Source organism: Cuculus canorus, chromosome 1 (genome assembly GCF_017976375.1).
Source record: "Cuculus canorus isolate bCucCan1 chromosome 1, bCucCan1.pri, whole genome shotgun sequence".
Classification (NCBI taxonomy): domain Eukaryota; kingdom Metazoa; phylum Chordata; class Aves; order Cuculiformes; family Cuculidae; genus Cuculus; species Cuculus canorus.
Genome location: NC_071401.1, coordinates 122,226,797 through 122,248,307, shown reverse-complemented (window position 1 = coordinate 122,248,307; position 21,511 = coordinate 122,226,797). Strand labels below are relative to the sequence as shown.

Below are 21,511 nucleotides of genomic sequence, written 5' to 3'. Positions count from 1 at the left end.
AGTCTTCCACTCCCTTTCCCCCCTGCTCTTTTGTGCTGAGTGGCGCCTGGCAGATCAGTGGAGATTTTAAAGCCATGGATAGGAAAGAGCTCAAACACAATGAAGGAAACACAGCAGAGAGGGCAGAGATGGGTGCTCAGAAATAGCATGTGTGATGCCTCCACTGTGGCCCCCAGCTCTTAGGAGGGGAAGAAATACTTAGGCATAGTGGCCAAAGCCATTCCCCAGGCTCTCTGACTGCTTCTGGAGTCAATGATACATTGTGAGAATAGAGAGAACCGTAAAGTCATTATCAGTCCTGCTTTAATTCACACACAGACAATGGTTTTCCATATCCACTCTCAAGCCAAAAAGCGAGGTATAGCAGATGAACAGCAAAGTGCGATGGGAAGGTGCCTCACCTTCCTGCATGAGCCTGTGACACTCTCTGACAGGGAAGCCTTTGTGACTGTCTTCAAATCCTGACCTATTTTTACGGGTTCAAAGGGAAGGAATTAAAGCAAGTGTCGTGGGCAAGGACTTCCTGATTTGGGCTGTGGTATTGTGGGGCAGCTGGCCGTACTGTTGTTTGGAAGGCGGTGAGGACTAGGAAGTAATCTCTATGTAGAGACTGCTTCTGTGAGAGCTCTGGCTTGGCTTGGGATTTCTCCTATTCTGCAGACTCCATTTTTTCTTCTTCTACTATTTTTTTCAGAAGAGAGGGAAATTACCCCTTCTTTTCCAGCTGTTTCAGCTTTGAATTCTTTTTTGATTTTCATACCTCTGGCCCAAGCTCTTTTCCTCTCTGGCTTTGCCTGTTTTCATGTGTGAAAGCTTTTCCAGGCGGGACACTGGCTTACTCCTTACCCCTGCCACTCACCCGAACTATTACAGAGACCTCCCCTGCCTCCTCTGCTGTGCAAATCCAGACTTCTGATTTTTTTCCTTAGAAAAATCCCCTGGCTCAGCACTGATTTCAGGCTCTGATATGAAGCACTTTGCAAAGCCTCCCTTGTTTGGTTCCCACTCACCTTGCCTGACCTCCTCCTCCTTCCGGCCCTGGGCTCCCTGGACAATCCTGCAGCGACCTCCGCCCTGTCCTCTCACTGAACCTCATCCTGGCATAGGGAAAGCCACCCTGGTAGCCCAGCCTGTCTGGCAAGAGCTCTCCTCGAACTCCTTGCAACTTCTTTCATTCCCCATGGTGCACACCTCTTTCACCTCACTTGCCATGCCTTTTCCTTCCTCCGACTCCCTCTTCCCTCCATGGGTTACCTGGCAGCAGGGCAGAAAACTGGAATGCCCAAGAGAGACATTATGAACAAAGTCAAAATCCTCTTCCCCCCCCTCCCCTAGCTCCTCTTCCCTAGATTTGCGCTTCAAATACTGTTTTTTCGTGGCATGGGGGGATGTCAGTCTCTCCCCCACAACAGTCCTCCAGAGGCAATAGCTGATAGCTTGAAAATACCTACCAAGAAATGCCAAAAGGTGAGGGTGATGGCCTGACCTATTAGGCTGGACCACAGGCCACTGAAGCCCCTTAGAGCAGGGAAGGGGTCCCATGCTGCGTGTTGACCACATCAGGGTGCTCCCTGCTGTGCCTGAGGCTGTAGCTCCCTCACTGGTGACCTGAGGAAAGCAATATGCATGCAGGAGTTGATTTTATTTGTTTATTTATTTATTTTAAAAGAAGTCATCCTCTATTGAAGACATCCTGTTTGGGTAGGCTTGCAAAGGAAGAGGAGGGGGAAACCGTATTTCAGATGAGGAAGGGCATGGAGGTGAGGACAAGAAGGTGGTGCGGTGGGTCACTATGCAGAGGGGACAGGTGAAAGCTGGGGACACAGACCCTGTTAGTGATGCCATCTGATGAAGGGTAATGGAGGAGACCAGCACAAAGAGTCTTAATGTCCTGTTTGGTTCAGGGAGGGATGGAGGTGTCTTGCAGAGAGGGATTCAGGAGTTCGAAGAAGATAGTGTGGCTGCTTGTAGTGGTGAAGCAAATCACCCCCAATGGCTCAGCGCTGGGACTCAGCCCTACGGAATAGGGCTGGCATGTGCAAGAGGATGTTCTTCCTCCCTGAGGAGGCAAGGAGAAGGCTTTTCTTCCTACAGAAGGCAGACAGCTGCCTGGGCATTGGGAGGATGGCCTGGTGAGACATCCAGGGCTGAGCATCCTGTTGTCTCTCCAACCAGTTTGAAGCCTGCCCCTTGGCAGGCAAGCAGGATGCACTGCGGCACGCGATGGGTTTGGCAGTATGCTGGTACAGGGAGGGATCCCATGTGCTGACTTGACATCAAGGTGCTGTAAGAAGCCCAGAATAAATTCAACGATGTTTCAAGTTTCTCATGAGCTCTGAGGGTCTCCAAGAACAGCCATTGGTCTGGTGACAAGAGCTCAGTTTCCCCCTTAGCCTGGGAGCAGGAGGGTGGAAGCTGACACGCCAGACATCTCTCTGACACCCTTCTGCAAATCATCTTCCCCTCAACCTGTCAGCCAGTAAGCTGTAAAACCGGGCTAATGATGATAATTATGGTGATAAACTGCACAATAGGAGTTCTAATTGTTCAGGGTCCTTCACTAGGGCTCTTGGTATTTTTTTCTTGTATGTGAAGCGGTAACATCCAACACTGTTGAGGGGAAAAAATGTTACCATACCAACAGACAGAACCGGAGTGGCTTTTGGCAGCTGTTGGAACACAGCTTGATTTCTCTGAAAACCAGCACTGTCAAAATAAAGGGGCAGGGTGGTAAGTTTGCAGAGATCTGTAGGACGAGACAAAGTTTCTCTGAAGGTACTGACCCCAGGGCTGAGTGAGGAGTTGGGTTAAGGAAGTCCTTTGCTCTGTTTCCTCACCAGTTTTCCTCCAGATCAAAACTACTCTCCCCATCTTTGGTCTGATTTTTGGTGAAAAGCTGCAATTTTCTGTTTTTCATTTGTTTGTTTATTTTTCACCCAGGCCATACAGTTATATTTGTCGTGGAGCAAGAGGGGCAGTGAAGCCTTAGCAGAGTTAAGTTTGCTTCCCTAGGTCAAACATACGGCCCACCAGCATACCCAGCCCTGAAAAGTATGAAATTCTGGGATAAAAAGATGTGGAGTAGGTGCAAGTGACTGCTCTTACAAGCAGAGCTGTGTGTGTACTGAAGGTTACATTAGGAAGGTGTTGTAGGGAGGGGAGCAGGACTCAGAGCAGACTCATCCCATTTTCCTTCTTGTTGCTACTGGGTGATTTCTGGTCCTTATCTCTAAACCCCTTCGTTGGTCAAGGTAAGCCTTTTTTGAGAGCTGACTCAAAAGTACACAATCTTATATGCCCGGATGGCATCTGTTACTGATTGCCTGGGAGGAGGGAGCTAAACCATTCCCTCCTCCCCTCTCTTTAATTTCCCAATTTTCTGCCCTCTTCTTGCACTTCAGTAGCTCCAGCCTGCACCTCTGTAGAGGAAAGCAAATCCTGAAGTGACAAAGTCATGTTAGAAGGCGGGAAGGCGCCTTGCGATGAAGGACTTGATGAACAGAGGCAGAGTTTTACTGGAGTTTTACACCAGCCTCTCCTTGGGCCTTTCCAGAGCCGAGCGTTGGTAGCGCAGGAAGCGCCTGACCGCGCTGCGGGCTGTGGCTCAGCTCGGCTTGCAGTGATTTCCTCTCAGGCAGTCCGTTATCTGTTGACTGTCAGGACAGGCTTTCCCTCTTCCTCCCCCTCATCCCCAACCCAGTCCCCCAACTCCTCTCCCCGCCTTTCCTCAGCCTCTCGCACACACACATGCACTTTACTGCCAAAAAACCGTCCTCCGCCTCCCTTCTCAGCTAACTTCCTTTCAGCATTTTTTTGAGCTGGATAATCCTAGGATTTGTAAAACGGGGGAAAGGAGAGAGCGAGCGAGCGAGAGTCAGGACAGGAAGCTGGTTTCTCATTCCACTAACTGTCCAAAGGCAGGAGGAGGGGAAGGGGGGGAGCCAAAGAGGAGCCTTGTGTAGAGTCTTCCCCGGTCCTTTTTCATTAGTCCGTTTGAACTTCCAGTCTCCTCTGAAAGCTGAGAGAAGGACGACCAGACTGGGACGCTTTCTGCTGGAAGTGGCGACAGTGCAGCTGACAAAACCCAGAAGGTGGCTGTGGAGAGTCCTGGGACTGTGCTGAGGGAAAGACGTTCTCCCCATCATCGCCTGCCCCCAATTTGCCAGCTCTGATGTGGGCACCCGTCCACCACCCACTTCCCTCTGATGAGAACCCTTCCGGGCTCGGGCTATGATCACTGCTGCTGCTGGCTGGGGAGCCTCCTCTTGTGCTGACTTTCCTTTGCCACAGGAGCAGCCCAACATCTGGTGGGGATTAATGTTTACTTCTCCAGCTGGACGCTGTACAAGACCCCCGATGTTACTCCCTGGGAGCGGGACACGGGTGGTGGTCTGAGAAGAGCAAGATTTTTGTCACCCAGCGTGAGGCTGGGGGGAGGGGGGCAAGGTAGGAGGGGGGTAAACCTCTTTTGGGACTAACCTCATGAAGAACAAGGGAGCCAAGCAGAAACTCAAGAGGAAGGGAGCTGCGAGCGCATTCGGCTGTGACCTGACGGAATATCTGGAGAGCTCTGGGCAGGATGGTAAATGCCTCTTTATTCTCACTTTGGTAGCGGACAAGCAGAGCGCGAGTCCCCCTCTTTTCTTAGCAGTAGGACTGCAAACTGGACCTTTCCCAAGGCTGAGGGCTAGACAACCTGGAGCTGGTTTATTCCCAGGAAGTGGAGTCACTGCCCTGTTGCTCACAATGAATGAACAATCGGAAGATTGCTTTGCTGATGCATCTGCATGACTATTGCATGAGTAGAGCTGCATATGGGGAAAGGACTGTGCTAGAGCTCTCAGGCTGCCTAAGTGTGGACAGAGGTGATCAGCTGTATGTTGTGTTGCCCTCTCCCATCTGCATGGCTGTGGAAGGAGGTGGCAGGCTTATAGGGAACTAGGCTCAGAAATCAGAACTGCACTTAGTGTTGCCTCCTTCTGCACTTGGAAATCCTCCCGAAATCCACAAGACCAAAGTGTTGCAGGGCTGTAGGAAGGAACTGGGAACATCTGACCCTCCTAGGCTCCACTACAGTTCCCATATTGTCCTTTCACTACTGGATGGAGACAGGATAGAGACTGGGGTGTGGGGTGGAGTAGGGATGAGTGTGAGGGGCAGCTGAGCTAATATTTTTACTACCCTGCCTGTTACCTTTTCTCTCCTCTTCCACCTGACCTTCACGCCCCAGATATTGGATGAGGATATGGTAACTCAGGCAAGAGGTAACTACAATAAGATCAGAGAGTCCTGAGCTTGAAATGATCAGTGCTGGATGAGAATAAAGGAGCATAAAAATATTTCTAAAAGAGGGTTGGATGACAAGAGAAGCGGTTGAGAGTTTGGCATACAGAAAGACCTGCAGTTTAGCAAGAGGAAAATTAAATATGTGCCTGTTACTGTTCCTGATGTGAGCATTATGTTCCAGGTTTAGTATTATGTTCCAGTTTGAATTAACGTTTACCAGTGTCAGGCTACTCCAAGCAAAAAACTTCTAGCAGCAATGTCAGCTTTGTATGGGTAGGGCTGTACAATCAGGTCTTTCATTTGCTGATGAGCGTGGCTGATGAAGTACAGTGTAGAACTGCACTGGCAGAGGGCTGAACTACATAACTGTAGTCTTTTCCATTGCACAGTGAAGAGGGTAGTACATATATACCTAAGCCTAAATGTTTTGTATGTGCATTTATTTAGCTATGGGGGGAAAGCAGTCATTCATTTTCATTGTGAGTCATCCATAACAATTACTGTATCTTTTAACTTCCATAGCCCTTAACAGCAATTGAATTGAAATAACAAAAATAACAGACTTAATGAACTGATACCACTTTGCCAGTGCAAGGTACAGAGAGATAAATTCCATCCTGTGCTAATATGAGCTGCTGCAGTGGAGGAACAATTTACAGCTGTTTACAGGAACACTGAAAAACAACACAGGGAAGGTAGGCACAGACAGTATATTCAGTTGAAGTAGCAGTGGGGGTTTAAAGGGAGAAATGTAGTTACTGCAGTTGAAATTAGGCCAGAACAGCACAATTTATTACCTCAAATACCATATTTTTTTAAAATAGGTTTTTGGGCACAAGAAAGAAAGACATTGTCTCAAGTCTCGGTTGTGGGATGATTCACAGTTCCAGCCTACTTATTGCTCTGTACTGAGGAGCAGTGGGGGAGAATATGAAGTTCCTTTCCCTTTATGCAGTACTGCTGTATGCTGAATAGTACATCCCATTGCCCAGTGCCGTGGGATCTAGGAATGAAAGACTGAATTGTTGCAGGTTTATTGGGAAGGATGTAAGTTAGATTGGTACAATTCAATTCCTTGGGACAGAGAGAGAAGGAGTGAGAGAATTAGAGATGGTGGTTTTTTTGCTGGTAGGGCTCTCAGGATGAAGAAGAAAGTGATCAAGTATGTAAAAGTAAGGTCTTGGGAAGAAATTAGGGTTCAGATGTCACCAGGACATCACAAACTTGCAACTTGTAAATATGAAACAAAATTCGAAGAGCATTTAGGTTATGAGAGATGGTAGATTTGAGGATACTTGAATCGTCCTGCTAAGAATTACTTCCAGTGACAAGCTGACACTTCTGCAAACAGGGGCTCTGGTAGAGATGTAAAGCAAGAACTTTTTACTTTAGGTAGTACTATGTGTTTAACTGATAGGATGCAGGTTCTGGTTGGTCCCTGCTTGCAAGCCATAAGGATGCAAGGCTGTTCATATTATCTAGGAGTGATGAAGAGTGGGAGAGCACTTTGGCTGCTGTCCAGAAAATGTTTTGTGTTAAATCTTTGTGAAAGCAGGTTTTAAAGAGAAGAAGCTGTAAGACAGGCAGGACACAAGTCCAATTGGTTATGCTTTCATGCTCAGGTCTGCCTTGCACCGTCCTGCAATGCTGCTTTGTGTGACTGGTCCTGTGCACTCACACAAACGAAGGGAAACAGAGATCTGCTTTGTTGGTGCTAGGGCTGGGGCTGGCCAAGGGATCCCAAGGAATGGCCAAGGCTAGTGTGGACAATTCAATTTTTGGCTTTTTTTCCCCTCTGGATGGGTACATGACTGTTACAGTTAGGGGGTGCTATACTACCTGTGTGGTGCTTTGTTAAGGAGGTATACAACTTGAGTCCTTACATCCTTTCTGTTTTTGAAGAGCAGCTCGTGCTTTCTGCAAGGCCCTTAGTCCTGACGTTGTTGCCAAATTCCAGTGGAGAGAATTATATTCTGCTTAAGGTATCAGCATTTCCTCTCCTGTCATTTAACTGTTTAATAACTTCCTATGGTCTGCTTCAGAGCTGGTTGTGTTTCAGTGAAGGGTGAAAAGATCCTGCTGTCTCTTAGCAGACAGATATACCGAAGGCTCTGTTACAAAGAGCTTTATGAAAATACAGTAAAAGCTATGGCAGAACTACAAAGTGTTTAAGAGTGGTGTAGATGAAAAGACTTTATCAGGTACAGTGAGGTAGCTCGGTAGACTAAAAATGTCATACAAAGACATTAGTCCTAAGTTAAATCTTCAGATCTGACCCAGGTCAGTGGCGATGGAGAGATGTTGCTATCTGGTGGCTGGTTTGAAGGTCAGATGTGCTGAATTTACTGTATTTCAGCTCAGTTCCTGTCACTACCACTTTTGACCGTACTTGGCCTTTTCTTGCTGGCAGTCTTTACACAGAGACTGGAAATGCTCTTTATGGGGGCAGACTGCTATCGGTGCTCCCAAACATTTAAAATCATGACTCAGTCCACAAAAATCATGAGATAAAATAAAAATCGGTGCTGGATCCTTTTTCTGCTTTGTGTTTTTTGAAACTTTGGTGTGTATCTGGGTTATGTTTTCAAGTCTTTCTACTTGTAAGAGAGCTAGAAACTTGAGGGAGAATTAGCGTTTCTTCCTTTCCACTAAAATTCTCAAACAATGACCAGTGGATTTGAGGAAAAGCTCACATAAGGTATAAAAGAATGGTGGCTGGCAATACTAATGAGTTAAAGTGGTCTGATTTTGCATAGTCCCTCTTCTGTCGCTGCCAGCAGTGAAACTACACATAGAGGCAAACAATATTTTGGAGTATCAGAGCTTCACTAGAAAGCAGTGTCAGGCTTTGGGCATGGATAGACAGCCATTCAGGAGGAAGTTAATGCTTATTTCTTGTAGTGAAACATATCCTTGTGTCAAACTTTAATAAAGTGTAGTATGGGTGCAATGGAGCTAACAGATAATATCCCCAAAGGATTAACATTAGAGACATATTTTGGCCTCTCAATAACCAGCCTGCTTTCCAGAAGAGAAAGGCATATAGTAGCTCTACTGAAGTCAATGGGAGCTTCACGTCAGGCCCCCAGTTCCTGTAATAACACCGTTATCATTTTCTAGTTACGGATAGGCCAGCAGAGAAGATGTAACTCAAGGTTGTTCACAAACCTTAGTTGGGGCAGGATGGTCTGAACTGCCTAAGAAAAGTCACAGAGTAGTCTTTATTCTAGTTATATTGCAGAAGTATTGGAAGAGGGTGCTGAAAATGTCAAAGCTGTTAACATGAGAGAGACTAAGCTAAAATGGAGTTTAATATTTTCAGAACTTCTAACTGTGGGAGATTCTTACTAGGATTTCAGGCACACAGCCAGGTACTACTTCCATTTTTTTTTAAAATGGAAATAGACACAGCATGTATAAAAAACTGATTATGTTGGTAAAAGATAATCCATCCTTTTGCTAGGAACTGCTACTGATTCAGACCTACTTTGGATTCATTTGTTCAGAGCCAGGCAGAGCTTGGAGAAAGGCTGAATAATTTCCTTAATTTTTAGTATGGTGGCACTTAGATGTTGGGATAGAAGATGCTACCATGACTGCAAAAACTCAAATCTCAGACTAGACACCTTATTCTCAAGGTTCAGGTCAGCACTGTGTGTCTTAGCTTCCCCTGTTGCTGGAGAGCTAATTCTGCTGTTGCTGTACCCCTCTGTGGTTTCTTGCACGTGTTTCCTGCCTGATGTTGTCTGGTTGGGATGCAATGAGATCAGCTTTTTCCCTTAGCCCCCTCCCATACTCGCCACAGCTCCCTCAATGCCTCTTATCCTTACCCTGCAGCACTCCAGGCACTTTCTCTCTCTTTGTCTAATGCTGCTTACCAGCTTTGTTTGTTATTTGTTGTGGAAATAGAGCTGCTTTATTTGAAGAGCTTTGAAACTACCAACCCCCTCGTGCTCTCCACTTGAGGCTCCCTTTTGCCATGGCAGAGAGCAGGGCTGGCCAGCAGCGCTCCCTGAGGCCGGGAAGGGAAAGGGAGGTGTTGTCTGCAAACACAGCACAGGGAGACGGGCGAGGAAATCCTTACAACCACCTGGATTCTAATATACGTAAAGAGACAACACTATACGTAGCCCACATGATATTCTTCTACACTGTGCGGCTGTGCAACCACTGCTTCTGCCTTGTCACAACTACATCTGAATGAAAGAGTAAGGAAAGTTTTCATTCAACGTTAGTGGTCTCATAAAAACATGGGAGCTCTGCTTGCACTGGTTCCCCAAACAGGATCTTAACCACTTTTGAGAGCTACATTAGGTGAAGACTTTATTGCAGCATAGACAAGTAGTTCTAAGGGAAAGCAGTAACAATAATTCAGCAGTAATATGCTTTTTACAAAAGAAAGGCTCTTGTGCCGTTTTGTTACAGGTCTCTAGCATGCTACCTTCTGCCCGATTTTGATGCTATGTGTTTCATTGTGAAACTGCCTTGTCTGTGTTCAAATGGATGAGGGGACCTGTCATGCAGGAAGGAAGTAGTTTACTTCAAGACAGGCTCCCTTTGGAGCCAATCGTTAGACCTGCTACCCTGATGTGAAAGAGTTTTTCTGGGTCACGTGGCTTTCCTTCCTCACACTTACATGTACAGCTGCATGTGTTTGTGGGATAAGAGCAAGGATGTGTGTGTGACTGCATGAAAGTCTGTAAGTAAGGCGTATAGGTATGTACCACACAAAGATGTATTTGCATCCACTTGGTATGTATTTTAAGTTGCTCTTCCTGCATTGATATTTTGAAACCAATGCATGCCCATGCTTTTGTGTAGGTGCTTTTGGTTAGCTATGCATGCAGAAGGTCCTGGGAAAATTGCTGAAGAATTATTAACAGCCATGTGGAGGAAAAAGACGAGGGCTTTTTTTTTTTTTTTAAAGTCCCCATTGGAAAAATGAAAATGCCACACGCTTATTTAATCTGCTGCAGAAGAATGAAGAGCTGCATTCATCCTGCTCTTAAAATTAGAAACTGTAGCACTGGGGGTTTCTGTCTCAAGAACTGATTCAGCTGAAAAGAAACCTTTTTCTCTCTTTGTGGCCAGCTTGCTTTCAATCCAGATCTCTCCCCTGACCCCTACCTTTCTCTGAGGCTATGCAAACACTTGCCTTCCTGCAAGGAAGGAAGTAGCAGGGACCTGGAGGAGAAGGGGACAAGAACAGCCTCTTGGGCTGGCTTGAAATGCGGTACTCTGTTCTGCATTTTCACACTGCTGATATAGTAACCAGCCCCATGACCTGCACTGTGGGGTCTGTACCTGGCTGTAGTCAAGCAGCCTGTGTGGATGCTTGAGGCTGCATCCCCTCATCCTTGTGACAGGAGCAAAAAGGGTAGTTGAGCTCTGAAGTTCAGAGTCAAAAGAAAGGGGGACTGTGTTGCTGTACACTGGAGGAAATCTCTGGCAGAGTAGCCCTGAGGGCTGAGTACATGAATTGGCAGATGGAGCAACTGTGCTGGGCTTGAGGGGAAAACCAACTTCTTGGACTCTCAGAGTCTGCCAAAGCATGTCCAGCAGACAAGGGAGTGAGAAACTCTGCTTCCAAAATGGATAGTGTGGGGGAAATTATTAATAACGTAAAGGTTGCTTTTTCTCCACCTGCTCTCACAAGTGGAGCATCATGTTATGAGTCCCAGATACCAGCCTCTATGGCAACAAAGTGAGAGCAACAAGACGTTGGGTACAACAGGAACAGAAGCCATCTGTCTGCTTCTGTTACTCTGCTGTTCCTCTTTGTTTCGGATGATGTTTGTGTTACTTTCCCAATCTGTTTCTGGTTCCTGGGAGCTGGAGTTCTGTGTCTTTGTGGCAGTGTTACGGCAGTTAAACATTCATGTTGCCAGCTCAGCGTCTTGTTCTGTATTGACTTCCATTGTTAGTGCTATGCGATTAGGGCAGAGCTCTTCTATGCTGCCTCCTGCTTTACATTTCCCTTACCAAGCACCGCAGGAGGAACACGTGTTTGCATGCACTAAGCTCCACTTTGATCCTACCTTCTCCCTATCCCCTGAGAACAGCATGAATCACATGTCTTGCCGGAAGATTCTAGATTGGAAAATGTATCTTGATTTAGCAGAAGTTTTCTCTTTGTTGCTAACAGCTGATTTCATCTGGACTTGGCAAACCAAGGAGCAAGGACTTTTTTGCTTGTGGTAATACTTCTTTCAAAGATTCAAGAAAAAAACTGCAGTGGGCGAAATGCTGCCACGGCACAGGGTGGTTGTACAGTGTAGACTGATGTAGACATGGTGAACAAGTAGTCTGGAGGATCCCCAGTTTTCTTCAGTGCTTGGATCCAAAGTTTTGGTGTATGTCTGGTTCTGGTTTGGAGAGCTTGCGACACAAACAAAATGCTAGAAGGCCTGCATCTGTAACTTGAGCTTTGTGTATATGATGCTGTTCTACAGCAGCGACATTTGCTGGCAGTCAGTGTTGTGTCAAAGATTTATGTTCCAGTGCTTCTCTTTTAGGGGCAATAGGGGAAATGAAAACAGGCTGTCAGTAATGATATAACGAGTCCTGCTCTGAAGGGCCTGGAGTGGGGTGGCTTTCAAATTGACTGCCCACATCGCTGCTTCAACTACATCTCTTATCCGTTATGGATGCTGTTTCCTTAAGTGTGAAATACAAACTGGAGGGTGATTAAAGAATGGAGAGCTACCAGAATCTGCCTCAAGTCCTGAATCACAGAATTTGGGTGCCAGATGCACTTAGAATTTTGACACAGAAACCTACAGATGTCTTATTACAATAGAAAGGCTACTAACTGGCTTCTTTACTGGTTGTTTTAAGGGCAACTAGTGTTGCTAGTTGCCTACTAGCATCTACTTTCCATACATTCCCACAGCCTAAAGCCCCAGCTGTCCTTTGTTCATATGCCAGACCCTTCAGCTTCTCTGCCGATAACCTCAGTGAATGTGTTTTGAATTGTCAACAACAACAAAAAAATCTACAGCGTATTTACAATGGACAGAGAACAGTGCAACATAAATTGAATTTAATGACAAATTAGATAATGTGGGGCAATGGTGCTGACTGTATTATTAACTTTCACACTTGATTAAATAATGTAACCCTCTGTTTTCTGTGTTTATCTTTCTGGTCTTCTGCACCAGTGTGACTGCAGATATGGAAGTACTTACCATGGGCTTGAGACCTAGCTTGCTGTCAGATGCCTAGGCCCTTGCAGATAATGAAATTATAGACACCAATACTAAACTTCACCCTCAATCAAGGGCCAAATCACTGCTATTTTTATATGTGAGAGTTTAGCTCCTATCACACCAGTCTTTTCGCACACCTCACTTTAAGAGGACTGGGGAGTCCCAGTCCTCTTCTGTCTTACTCTACTGCCTTGAACGCAACTCTGTAGCTGGTTTAGATTCCTGTTTTGCCCGGTGGAGGCACTTTTGATCTTAACCGTGCACCAAAAGGGATTATAGAATCATAGAATCACTAGGTTGGAAGGGACCCACTGGGTCATCAAGTGCAACCATTCCTAACACTCCCTAAACCATGCCCCTCAGCACCTCGTCCACCCATCCCTTAAATGCCTCCAGGGTAGGTGACTCAACCACCTTCCTGGGCAGCCTGTTCTAGTGCCCAATGACCGTTTCTGTGAAAAATTTTTTCCTGATGTCCAGCTTGAACCTCCCCTGGCGGAGCTTGAGGCCATTCCCCCATGTCCTGTCCCCTGTCACTTGGGAGAAAAGGCCAGCTCCCTCCTCTCCACAACGTCCTTTCAGGTAGTTGTAGAGAGCAATAAGGTCTCCCCTCAGATAAAGCAAAACCCTTGCTTTTCGCACTTGTGTTCAGTTCCTCTGCCTCAGCTGCTGTCCACCCATTTGGGAGCAGCTGACTGACCTAGTTTCAAACCAGCCTACCTCCAGTCCTAGTGCCAGCAGCTGATGCTTTGTGTGACAGCTTCAGTTCTGAGAAACGTTGCGTTGACTGGATAGTCTATTGGACTCAGGTAGTTTAAAGTGCGTATGGGAAGAGCTACCTTGACAGCAACAGAAAATGTTACAGAATCACAGAATTATTGATATGAGCAAGGACCTCATGAGATTATCTAGACCAACTCCCTGATCAAGCAAGGCAAGCAAGAGCTGGTTGCCCAGGATTATGTACATCTGAGTTTTGAACATGTCCACAGATGGAGATTCCACAGCCTCTCTGGGCAATCCGATTCAGTTTTTGACTACTGTCACAGTAAAAAAAAAGTTGCGTTCAGATGGAATCTCAAGTTTTTTAATTTGTGCCTCTCATCATGCCAATGGACACCCCTGAGAAGATCCTGGCTCCTTTTTTCTTTTCCTTCCCGTTGGGTATTTGTACACATTGATAAGATCCCTAATGATCCATCTCTTACCGAGGATAAACAGTCCTTGCTCTCTCAGCCTCTCCCCATACAATAGGTGCTCCAATCTTTAGTTGTTGTGGCTTGGAGCTGGCTTGCTCCAGTAAGTCTATGTCGTGCTTTTACTGGGTAGCCTTGAGCTGGACACAGGATTCAACGTGTGGGCTCACCAGTGCTGAGCAGAGGGAAATGATCACATCACTTGACCTGCTAGCAATGATCTTCCTCATTCTTCTGATATTCCCAGTAATTCATACAGTTTATATCAGAAATTGGCCTTGCTCTCCCAGCCCAGGCTGGCAATATCAATCAACAACTAACATGCAATTGGGGCAGAGTTAAGGATTCTTTCTGCCCTGGTTAATGCTGAAAATAAGTTGTCTTCATAAAGGACCACAGTTCTGTAACGGTTTCTGCAGTCTTGCTGCTGGCCAGCTCAAACAAATTAATGTATGCTTTTTAGAATACGCTGATATGCTGCATTTGATGAAAGCTTTGCAGAACCTTGTCTTCATAGAAAGCCTACAAATAATGCTGTAAAGCAACACACCTTTCTTAGGTGGTGGTTGTACAGCCCCCGCAAAGGGACTGTGCACAAAACTGGGGGCTTTGACCAGAATTCTTCCTTTCACAGTGGCTGTGTTACATGACCTTCTTCACCACAGGGACTGGGCAAGGGGAGGGGAAATGTGTATCCCCATGCAGGATTCTCAGCTGTGGCTGCTGCTCTCAGAAATATGCCCTGAGCAGCTGAGCTGGGTTCATAGCCATTTATCTCCAGCTCCTCTCTCTGCCCTCTTCTACACTCAAGGCTCAGCTAAGTAAATGCCTTTGGAAATGCTATTATCTCCCGTATTCTCTGGGGTGAGGAGCAGCTTGAAGATTTATCATCTGGAACAGGAGGCTTTGTTTAGTTCTGTAAAGCACAGAACTGTTAAAGAAAGAACAAAAACTAAAGCCCAAACCAAATGCAAAGCTCTCTTTACATCTCACATCTTTTCTTTGCTTTCTCCCATCTGGGAATGTGTGTGCATTTGGTTTTGTAATGTGATTAAATGCTGTCACGTGGCAAAATGGTTAGAGGAGATATACCTGTATCTCTAAAATGGAAATTGAATATCCAAAGGGACAGGAGACATTCTTGTTTTGACCAAGTTGTGTAACTTGTTTCCTACAGAGTGTTAGACAAGAGAACAAGTCAGATGCTCCGGTACAAACTTCTTTTAAAGGATACCGCTGTGGTTTTCACCGAACACAGCAGTGTTGGTACTGCCTTTTTTTTTCTGAAAGGTGCTGACATGCTTACAAACCTTCTCTATGTGTGGAATGCAGAGATGAGAATCTAGGCTAGAGCTGTGCCTGATCTCACCATCTATATCCAGTGGCTCATAAAAAAAATGCTGATTTAGCAAACCCAGAACAGTGGAAGAAAAAGAAAAAGAGGGGTTTGTTTATCTAGATCTGAATAGTTCAGCCAGGATATTTTTAATACTGTTAAGTATTCTGTATATGCCACCTCTAGCAGTGAATATGACTGTCAGTCCTGTTGTAGACAGTCAGCTTGGCAGCACAACAGGGCCAGTCAGCCTGTGGAAAACCCTTTGCTCCATGTTCAACTAGTGCTTCTTCTTCTATTCATCTCTCATTATGGTGCTGCTGGTAGTGATGACAGTCACACCTCAGGAGGTTCAGAGGTGTGATCAGGCAGGGTGAGCCTCCTTCTGGATCCCTTGCGTCTGTGCTGCAATTTGTGTGAAATAAATAAGCTGTTGGTGGGACCGAATTTCTTTCTTTCCTTATGCTAACCCAGAGAGGGAAACAATTTCACCATTTTGCTCTTTCTCCTTTTGTCTTCCTCATATGCTCCACTTGGTATTGCATTTTCCTTACCCTTGCTCTGGTCAGGTAGTTTCAAATACATGAGGGGCTAAATAAGAACAAACTCTTGGAGTTTTATTGCATCTTCTGCTTCTAATTAAGCCAGAAAAAGAGAGCAACAGACTTCCTTCTATAATTCTGTTCTCTCCTTTCCAGCCCCAGCTGGAAACCAGAAGTACAACAAGGTAGAGGAATGCAGCAAAAAAAAAAAGTTAAAACAAATGTCCTGGAATCTCTTAAAGGAGAGTGGGGTTTGGCCTGAGGCAGTGGCTCAGGGTTACAGAAGGGGTGTGAGGGATTCTCCCTTCTCTGAAGTGTTTTCAGTTCCCCTTAGTTATTTGGGGGTTTTGTTTGTTGTTTTTTTCCCCCTTCGTCCTCCATTTCAATAACTTTATTGCCAGGATGGCAGTATGCACATGTTGCCAAAGTCAATATATCAAGCATCAGTGCCTAAGGCAGGCTTAAGAGCGGTAAATGGGAAGAGCTGGTTTTGATCTATTGAGTCCATTATTCTTCCTTCCTGGCTTGATAGCAAGTGCCAGTCACATACTGCTGCCCAAAGTTTGCTGTGTAACGCCAAAAAAAAGGGCTCTGAGTCAGGAAGTTCAGTTCCAAATCACAATTAACTTTGATTTGGAGTCCCCCGTCCTAGGCATCCTCCTGCAGTCCCATCCCTAGATGTCAGGCATAGGCAAGCTGTCCTTGGGGTGGCAGGCAGAGCGTGGCAGTGGAGGCAGCCCCTCAGCACTGCTCATGAACATGCCTCAGAGGTAGGGATGGAACCAATGAAATAAATACAAAGAAGGGCTAGGCGTTCTAATTAGTCCTCATTTCTAGTCAACTAAAATACCCATCTGTCACTTTGCTGCAATAATGAGATTTAGGAAGATTAACTGGATACTACTTAGGCTCCTAAACATGGCAGCTCAATAAGCGTGCTGCTGTTCTGCCTTAAGCCGTGCTTGCAGCAATTATGCGCTGAGCAGGTTTATGTCTGGTTTTAGCGCTTGCATGGGAGTTGCCCAAAGAAATCTGCTGAAGGAATGGGGTGAGTGAATCAGAAGATGGCAAGTGTGGTATCGGTTCAGTCAAGTTGTTGCCCTGGCATCATTTAGGGAAATATTGCCATTTGGGTGCAGTGTAAAATAAGGGCCCCAATCCTTTAAAAAAGTTCTGGTTTTTCTTTTGTTTCTAGGGGTTAGGGACTTATTTTACATATGTTAATGCTGTGCTGCGTCTTTCCCTTTCCACAAGCATTTCAGCTGGAAGTATGACTTGTTTTTTTTTCACTCAGTGTCTTAAACTGTCACGTAACGTTGCTCTGCCCAGCTCAACAGCTGCCACCTCCCAGCCTAGGGATGGGTGGAGTGAGTCTTGTTTTTGCAGTTTGTGAAATATTTCAGGATGTAAGGCGCTCGTTAAATTATTGATGTTAGCTCTTGGGCATTAAAGACAAACATGAACTGCAGCTCTGAATCCTAAGGGCTTTGGAGACTTATCCCTGCCCTAATAATGGTTCCCTACTTGGTTTTTTTTTCATACATCTCTTACTCCGGATTTGCACTCACGGCAGGATGGTGGAAGGACTTAGCAGATAGATTAAGGGTGACAGCAAGGCTTTTCTTTGCAATATGATATAAGTATGAAGGAAATTTAAGTGAGCATTGGCAGAAAAAGGGGAAAGACACATGCATATTTTCTTTGGGAGAATGGGAAAAATCAGAAAAATGTTTTCCTGCCTCTTGACAGAGAATGTTTACAGGATATGAAAAGATTTTGTAAAGCTGTGATTCAGAGGACAGTGCAGGTGCACCTGCTTAAGAAAAGCTTGTAGAGTGCCTTATTTCTATCCGTTTCCTCATTTCTACCTCCTTGAAAAGAGGCTGATAACAGTAGTGCTACTTTCTTTATCTCATGATGCATCAGTGCAGCCCTATCTGTGCAGTGCTTTCAGGTCTTTCTTTGGGCTGTGATAGTGAAAAGTGAGGTCTTGGCCAGTGCGGGGCAAGGGAGAGAGGGCAGCAAGCATAGCACTGTGTACCACTGAGATCTTTGGGTGGCTTCAGATGATGCTTGCAAGTTCAGAGGGAACCAACTGCAAACAAAAACTTGGCTATGGTGGGAAAATCCTCTCCCATGTTTGTAGAGGACTCCTGTATTTGGGTTTGAATGGGAAGTATTTAAGGATCTTCTCCCTTCCCCACCCCTTCCCTGCCAATTCTTCCCTCCCTGTGTTGAGGTGTTATGGCTGCTCACAAGCCTCCTGTTTATTATGGGGGAGAGGAAAGGTGTGAGGGCTATCTCTGATGCTCTCCTTCCCTTGGCAGTTTGCATGTTAATTAGCTTGTCCGTATGAAACAAACCCTCAGTCCAATAGAACAGTGATTCAGTGGCCAAGCAATGGCCAAACAATTATCCCGGTCTTGGAAGCAAGCGGCTAGTCCCCCAACATGTGGGCTCCACATCCCTGGCGAGATGGCTCCTTGAACTTGCTTGGATGGGCCAGTAAAGCTGCCTGGGGGATTTGACATGTGCCAATGGTTTTGGCTGAGTGCTTTTGGGAGCTACCAGCAGCACAGCTGTCTGAAATATTGGGAAGGGCTCCACACTCATACATACACTGGGCAGTGCCGTCCACACCACACCCTGTGCCCAGACCCTACTGATGGCTAACAGGGAGTATGGATGTACATGTATGAAATGCGATTTTTGCACACTCAGCTTGGCTTCCTTTATCCCGCATCTGGTTTGGTCAGCTGGCAGAGACCTAAGAAGCTTACAAGCACACTTTTTGCTTTTTTTTTATGTTCCATGACTGAAGGCTGAGTTGCTCAGATTGGAGTTTGAAGTGTGTAGAGCAAAGGAGGTAGTAGGAGTCACACCAGTGGCATGCCACAGGCTATGGCAAGGTCTACTCCTGCCATTGCTTGACGCAGTGAGAGATCTTCGGCTACTCCTGCTTTTTTCCACATCCCACTCCCCTCAGTGGTTAACTGATGCTGGTATAATCCTCTTTTTGGTACCAATTTCTGAGTATTATTATTGGTTTTATTATTGAGTGTGAAGGGTCTCAGCTGTATTCACCTAGTACTGAAAACCAGGCTCCTGTAGTGGTGGCGAGTACCCAACTGGATGACAGTGAGGGCAGAAAACGATAATGCTCGCCCAGCTTGCCTGTCTAAGGCAGGCTCAATATCAAGAGCCTCTGAGGGAGGTGTGAAGAACACCAGGGTGGCATTACAACCCTAGAGAGGAAGACTGCTAGTGTTTCCTTCTAAGTTAGTGAGGCCTCTGCCCTGATGCGTGACAATTTAGCTTTGAAGAGAATGTGGCAACCATTTACCATCTAACCTCTGGGTCTAGGAAATGGAAAAACAATGCAGCATCTATGTGGAATAACAGAAGAGATTAACCTAAACTGGAATTTGGCCAGGACGCTGTCTTTAGTTCTGCTAATCTTGAAAAAAAAAAGCAAACCAAGAAAAAAAAGTGCTACAAAGCATTTTTGCAAGACTGCAATCCTTATTTCATAATGTCTGATTTAAAGGGAGAATATACAGTAACACAGCTTTCTCTTTGCACACCATAAGACATGGTTCATTGCTGGCTCATGGAAAAGACTGCCCCTTACAAGTCACCAGCAGCAATTTTGATTGATTCTGGTTTTGGGACCAAGCCCAGCCTTAGGTTATTGACAGAAGCTAATGATAATGCATCCAAAGAAACAGCTGGGAGGGAAGAAGTGTAGCTGAGAAATCAAAAACGTGACTGGAGAGAATGTGTGGAGAAAGAGAATAGGGGCAAAGGTGGAGTAGACAAAGCATGTGAGGAAATTCCAATATGCTTCAAATGAAGGAGGGGAAGGTTGGGAAAACTAGTCTGGGAGCGAAACCAACCGTATTGGAACAACTGGTGACTGCCAATGAATGGTAGGAGAGAAAGGGCTATAAGTGGGAGCAAAATTAAAAATCTGGCATCTTTGGTAGTAGGGCTAGAGCAGATGAAGAGATACTTTTCTGGATACAGACAGAAGAAAGATAGATAGGAATAGTGTTCTTCATAAACAGGGGAGAGTAAAGTATGGTTTGACTCGATGATTTGGTGGGTCCTTTCCAACCTGGTGATTCTATGATTCTATGATTCTATGAAGGTGCTCATTGTGCCAACAACTGTTGTCGTCCAAAAATTCTCTTCCAGATCGTTACCTAAAATTGAGCCAGGGTGAGAGGTAAGGGAATTATTTCTAGCTTCTTTCAGCCCTCGAAACAAGCTTGATTTTGGAAACTGCAGGGAGATCCCATTGAGTTACTGCATTGGAAGTGATGCATTTTTTCATAAGCAGACTACATTTTTTCTTTCCCCCTTTGGTGCCTAACTAATGTTAAAATGAGCTTCGGTCTCTGATCAGTTCCAGAGTCTATGGGCGTGAGCAAGAGCAGCTTTGTCTTGCTTGGATAAGCTTTCAATACTTAACATTAAAATGTGCTCAGCTTCGTAGCCTTCACTTCACAAAGTGCCTCAGCTTCCTTTGCTTTGGAAGCTTGGGCTTCAAATCAACACTTCTCTGATTTTACAGTCACAAATAAGTCCCTGCTTTTAGTTCATGTAGTTTATCCCCCTTTGAGATAAATCTATGCAAGATTAACCTAGCCTGTCGGTTTTTTGCTTCTGAAACCCATCAGCTATGTACTAACATCAGGATACCAGTCTTGGCCTAAAGCGTGTGGCTCAGCTGTGTAGGCTGCAAAGAACTGCAAAGGCAAAGAGATGATTGACTTATATGGCAGTACTGTAGCTATCAAAATGTAAGGAAGTTTGATTAAGCATGATCTCAACGCCCTTTTCCTGCAACACCCCTTCTTGTGTTTGCAGCGTGTTTTTTAGTGTCTCAAAGCCCTCAGTACAGCAAGATCCCGAAGTCTAAAAGACAAAAGAAACACAGCCCAGAAACCCAACTGCTTGGCATTTGCCTTTGAAGAAACATAGTGCATTAAAGGATTTTTTTTTTTGTTGCTTCCTCTTTCTTTGCTTCCCCCAATCTTTGTTATTCCCAGCAACGACCATATTTACTTATTTTTATTTGCCTCTTCCCAAACCACTGGACAGACAGGGGCTTCAGCAGGGAGCGGTTTAGCAGGACTGCTGGAGTGGGCAGAACAATGGAGCATTAATCAGGACGCCTCCAGCAGCCACTGCTGGCCAGAGGTTTCTCTGAATTCCCAACATGGAACAGTTGCCTCTTTCATTAGCCTGTGGGATGAGCACAGGATTGCTACACCCAAAGCATTTTCATGCAGCAACGGCTCTCTGAAAGGAAATGCTGCTGAGGACACCACTTGCAACGCCCCAAGCTACTGGGATGTCCAGTATGAGACTCTCTTTCTTCCAGGCCTGGGCTGTGTTTGCCTTCCACATGCAATCTGTGAAAAGCTCAAGTCTGGAAAGCATTTAGGAAAGCATCTAACTTTTCTCTTAAAGGAAAAAAAAAGAATACGTCAAGCGTAATGAAATAGTTTCCAATGAGTTGATGCAGTGTGGCCAAACCATTTGTAATAATTTCCTTTAAATTCCTTTTATATAGAAAGAATTAAATATGAAATCATGAATCAGGAAGCAGTCATCCTGCCAGCCAGTGACATGTACAGAGAGATCAGAGCAAAGTGAGAGAGACACAGAACAGCAGGAGACTTGCAAAAACCTTTTTTTAGCCCTCTCTTTTTCTTCCTCTTTTTGTTTGGTGTACACATCCATGTAGTACTAACATTTCATACCCAAAAGAAGCTGCGGGAATCTCCTGCTGTGCCTCATCTCTCCAATGGCAGCCTTGAATCTTCCTGTCTTGATGTATCTCATCTCTCTGTATTTCCTGGTGAATTTTGCTGTCCCCAGATGTTTGGATACCTGATTCATCTCAAAGGAGACTGTGAAACATTAAGTATTTTT

At 45.4% G+C, this 21,511-nt stretch overlaps 1 protein-coding gene across 1 annotated transcript in view; it reads left to right on the top strand.

Moving 5' to 3' along the window:
- The first annotated feature begins 3,773 nt into the window (after positions 1–3,773).
- ARHGAP31 (Rho GTPase activating protein 31) overlaps positions 3,774–21,511 on the top strand; it is a 65,157-nt gene continuing 47,419 nt past the window's right edge. Inside the window, exon 1 of the mRNA XM_009556982.2 lies at positions 3,774–4,582. Coding sequence (XP_009555277.2) covers positions 4,483–4,582 — 100 coding nt within the window. The 5' untranslated portion in view covers positions 3,774–4,482. The remainder of the gene's footprint in view (positions 4,583–21,511) is intronic.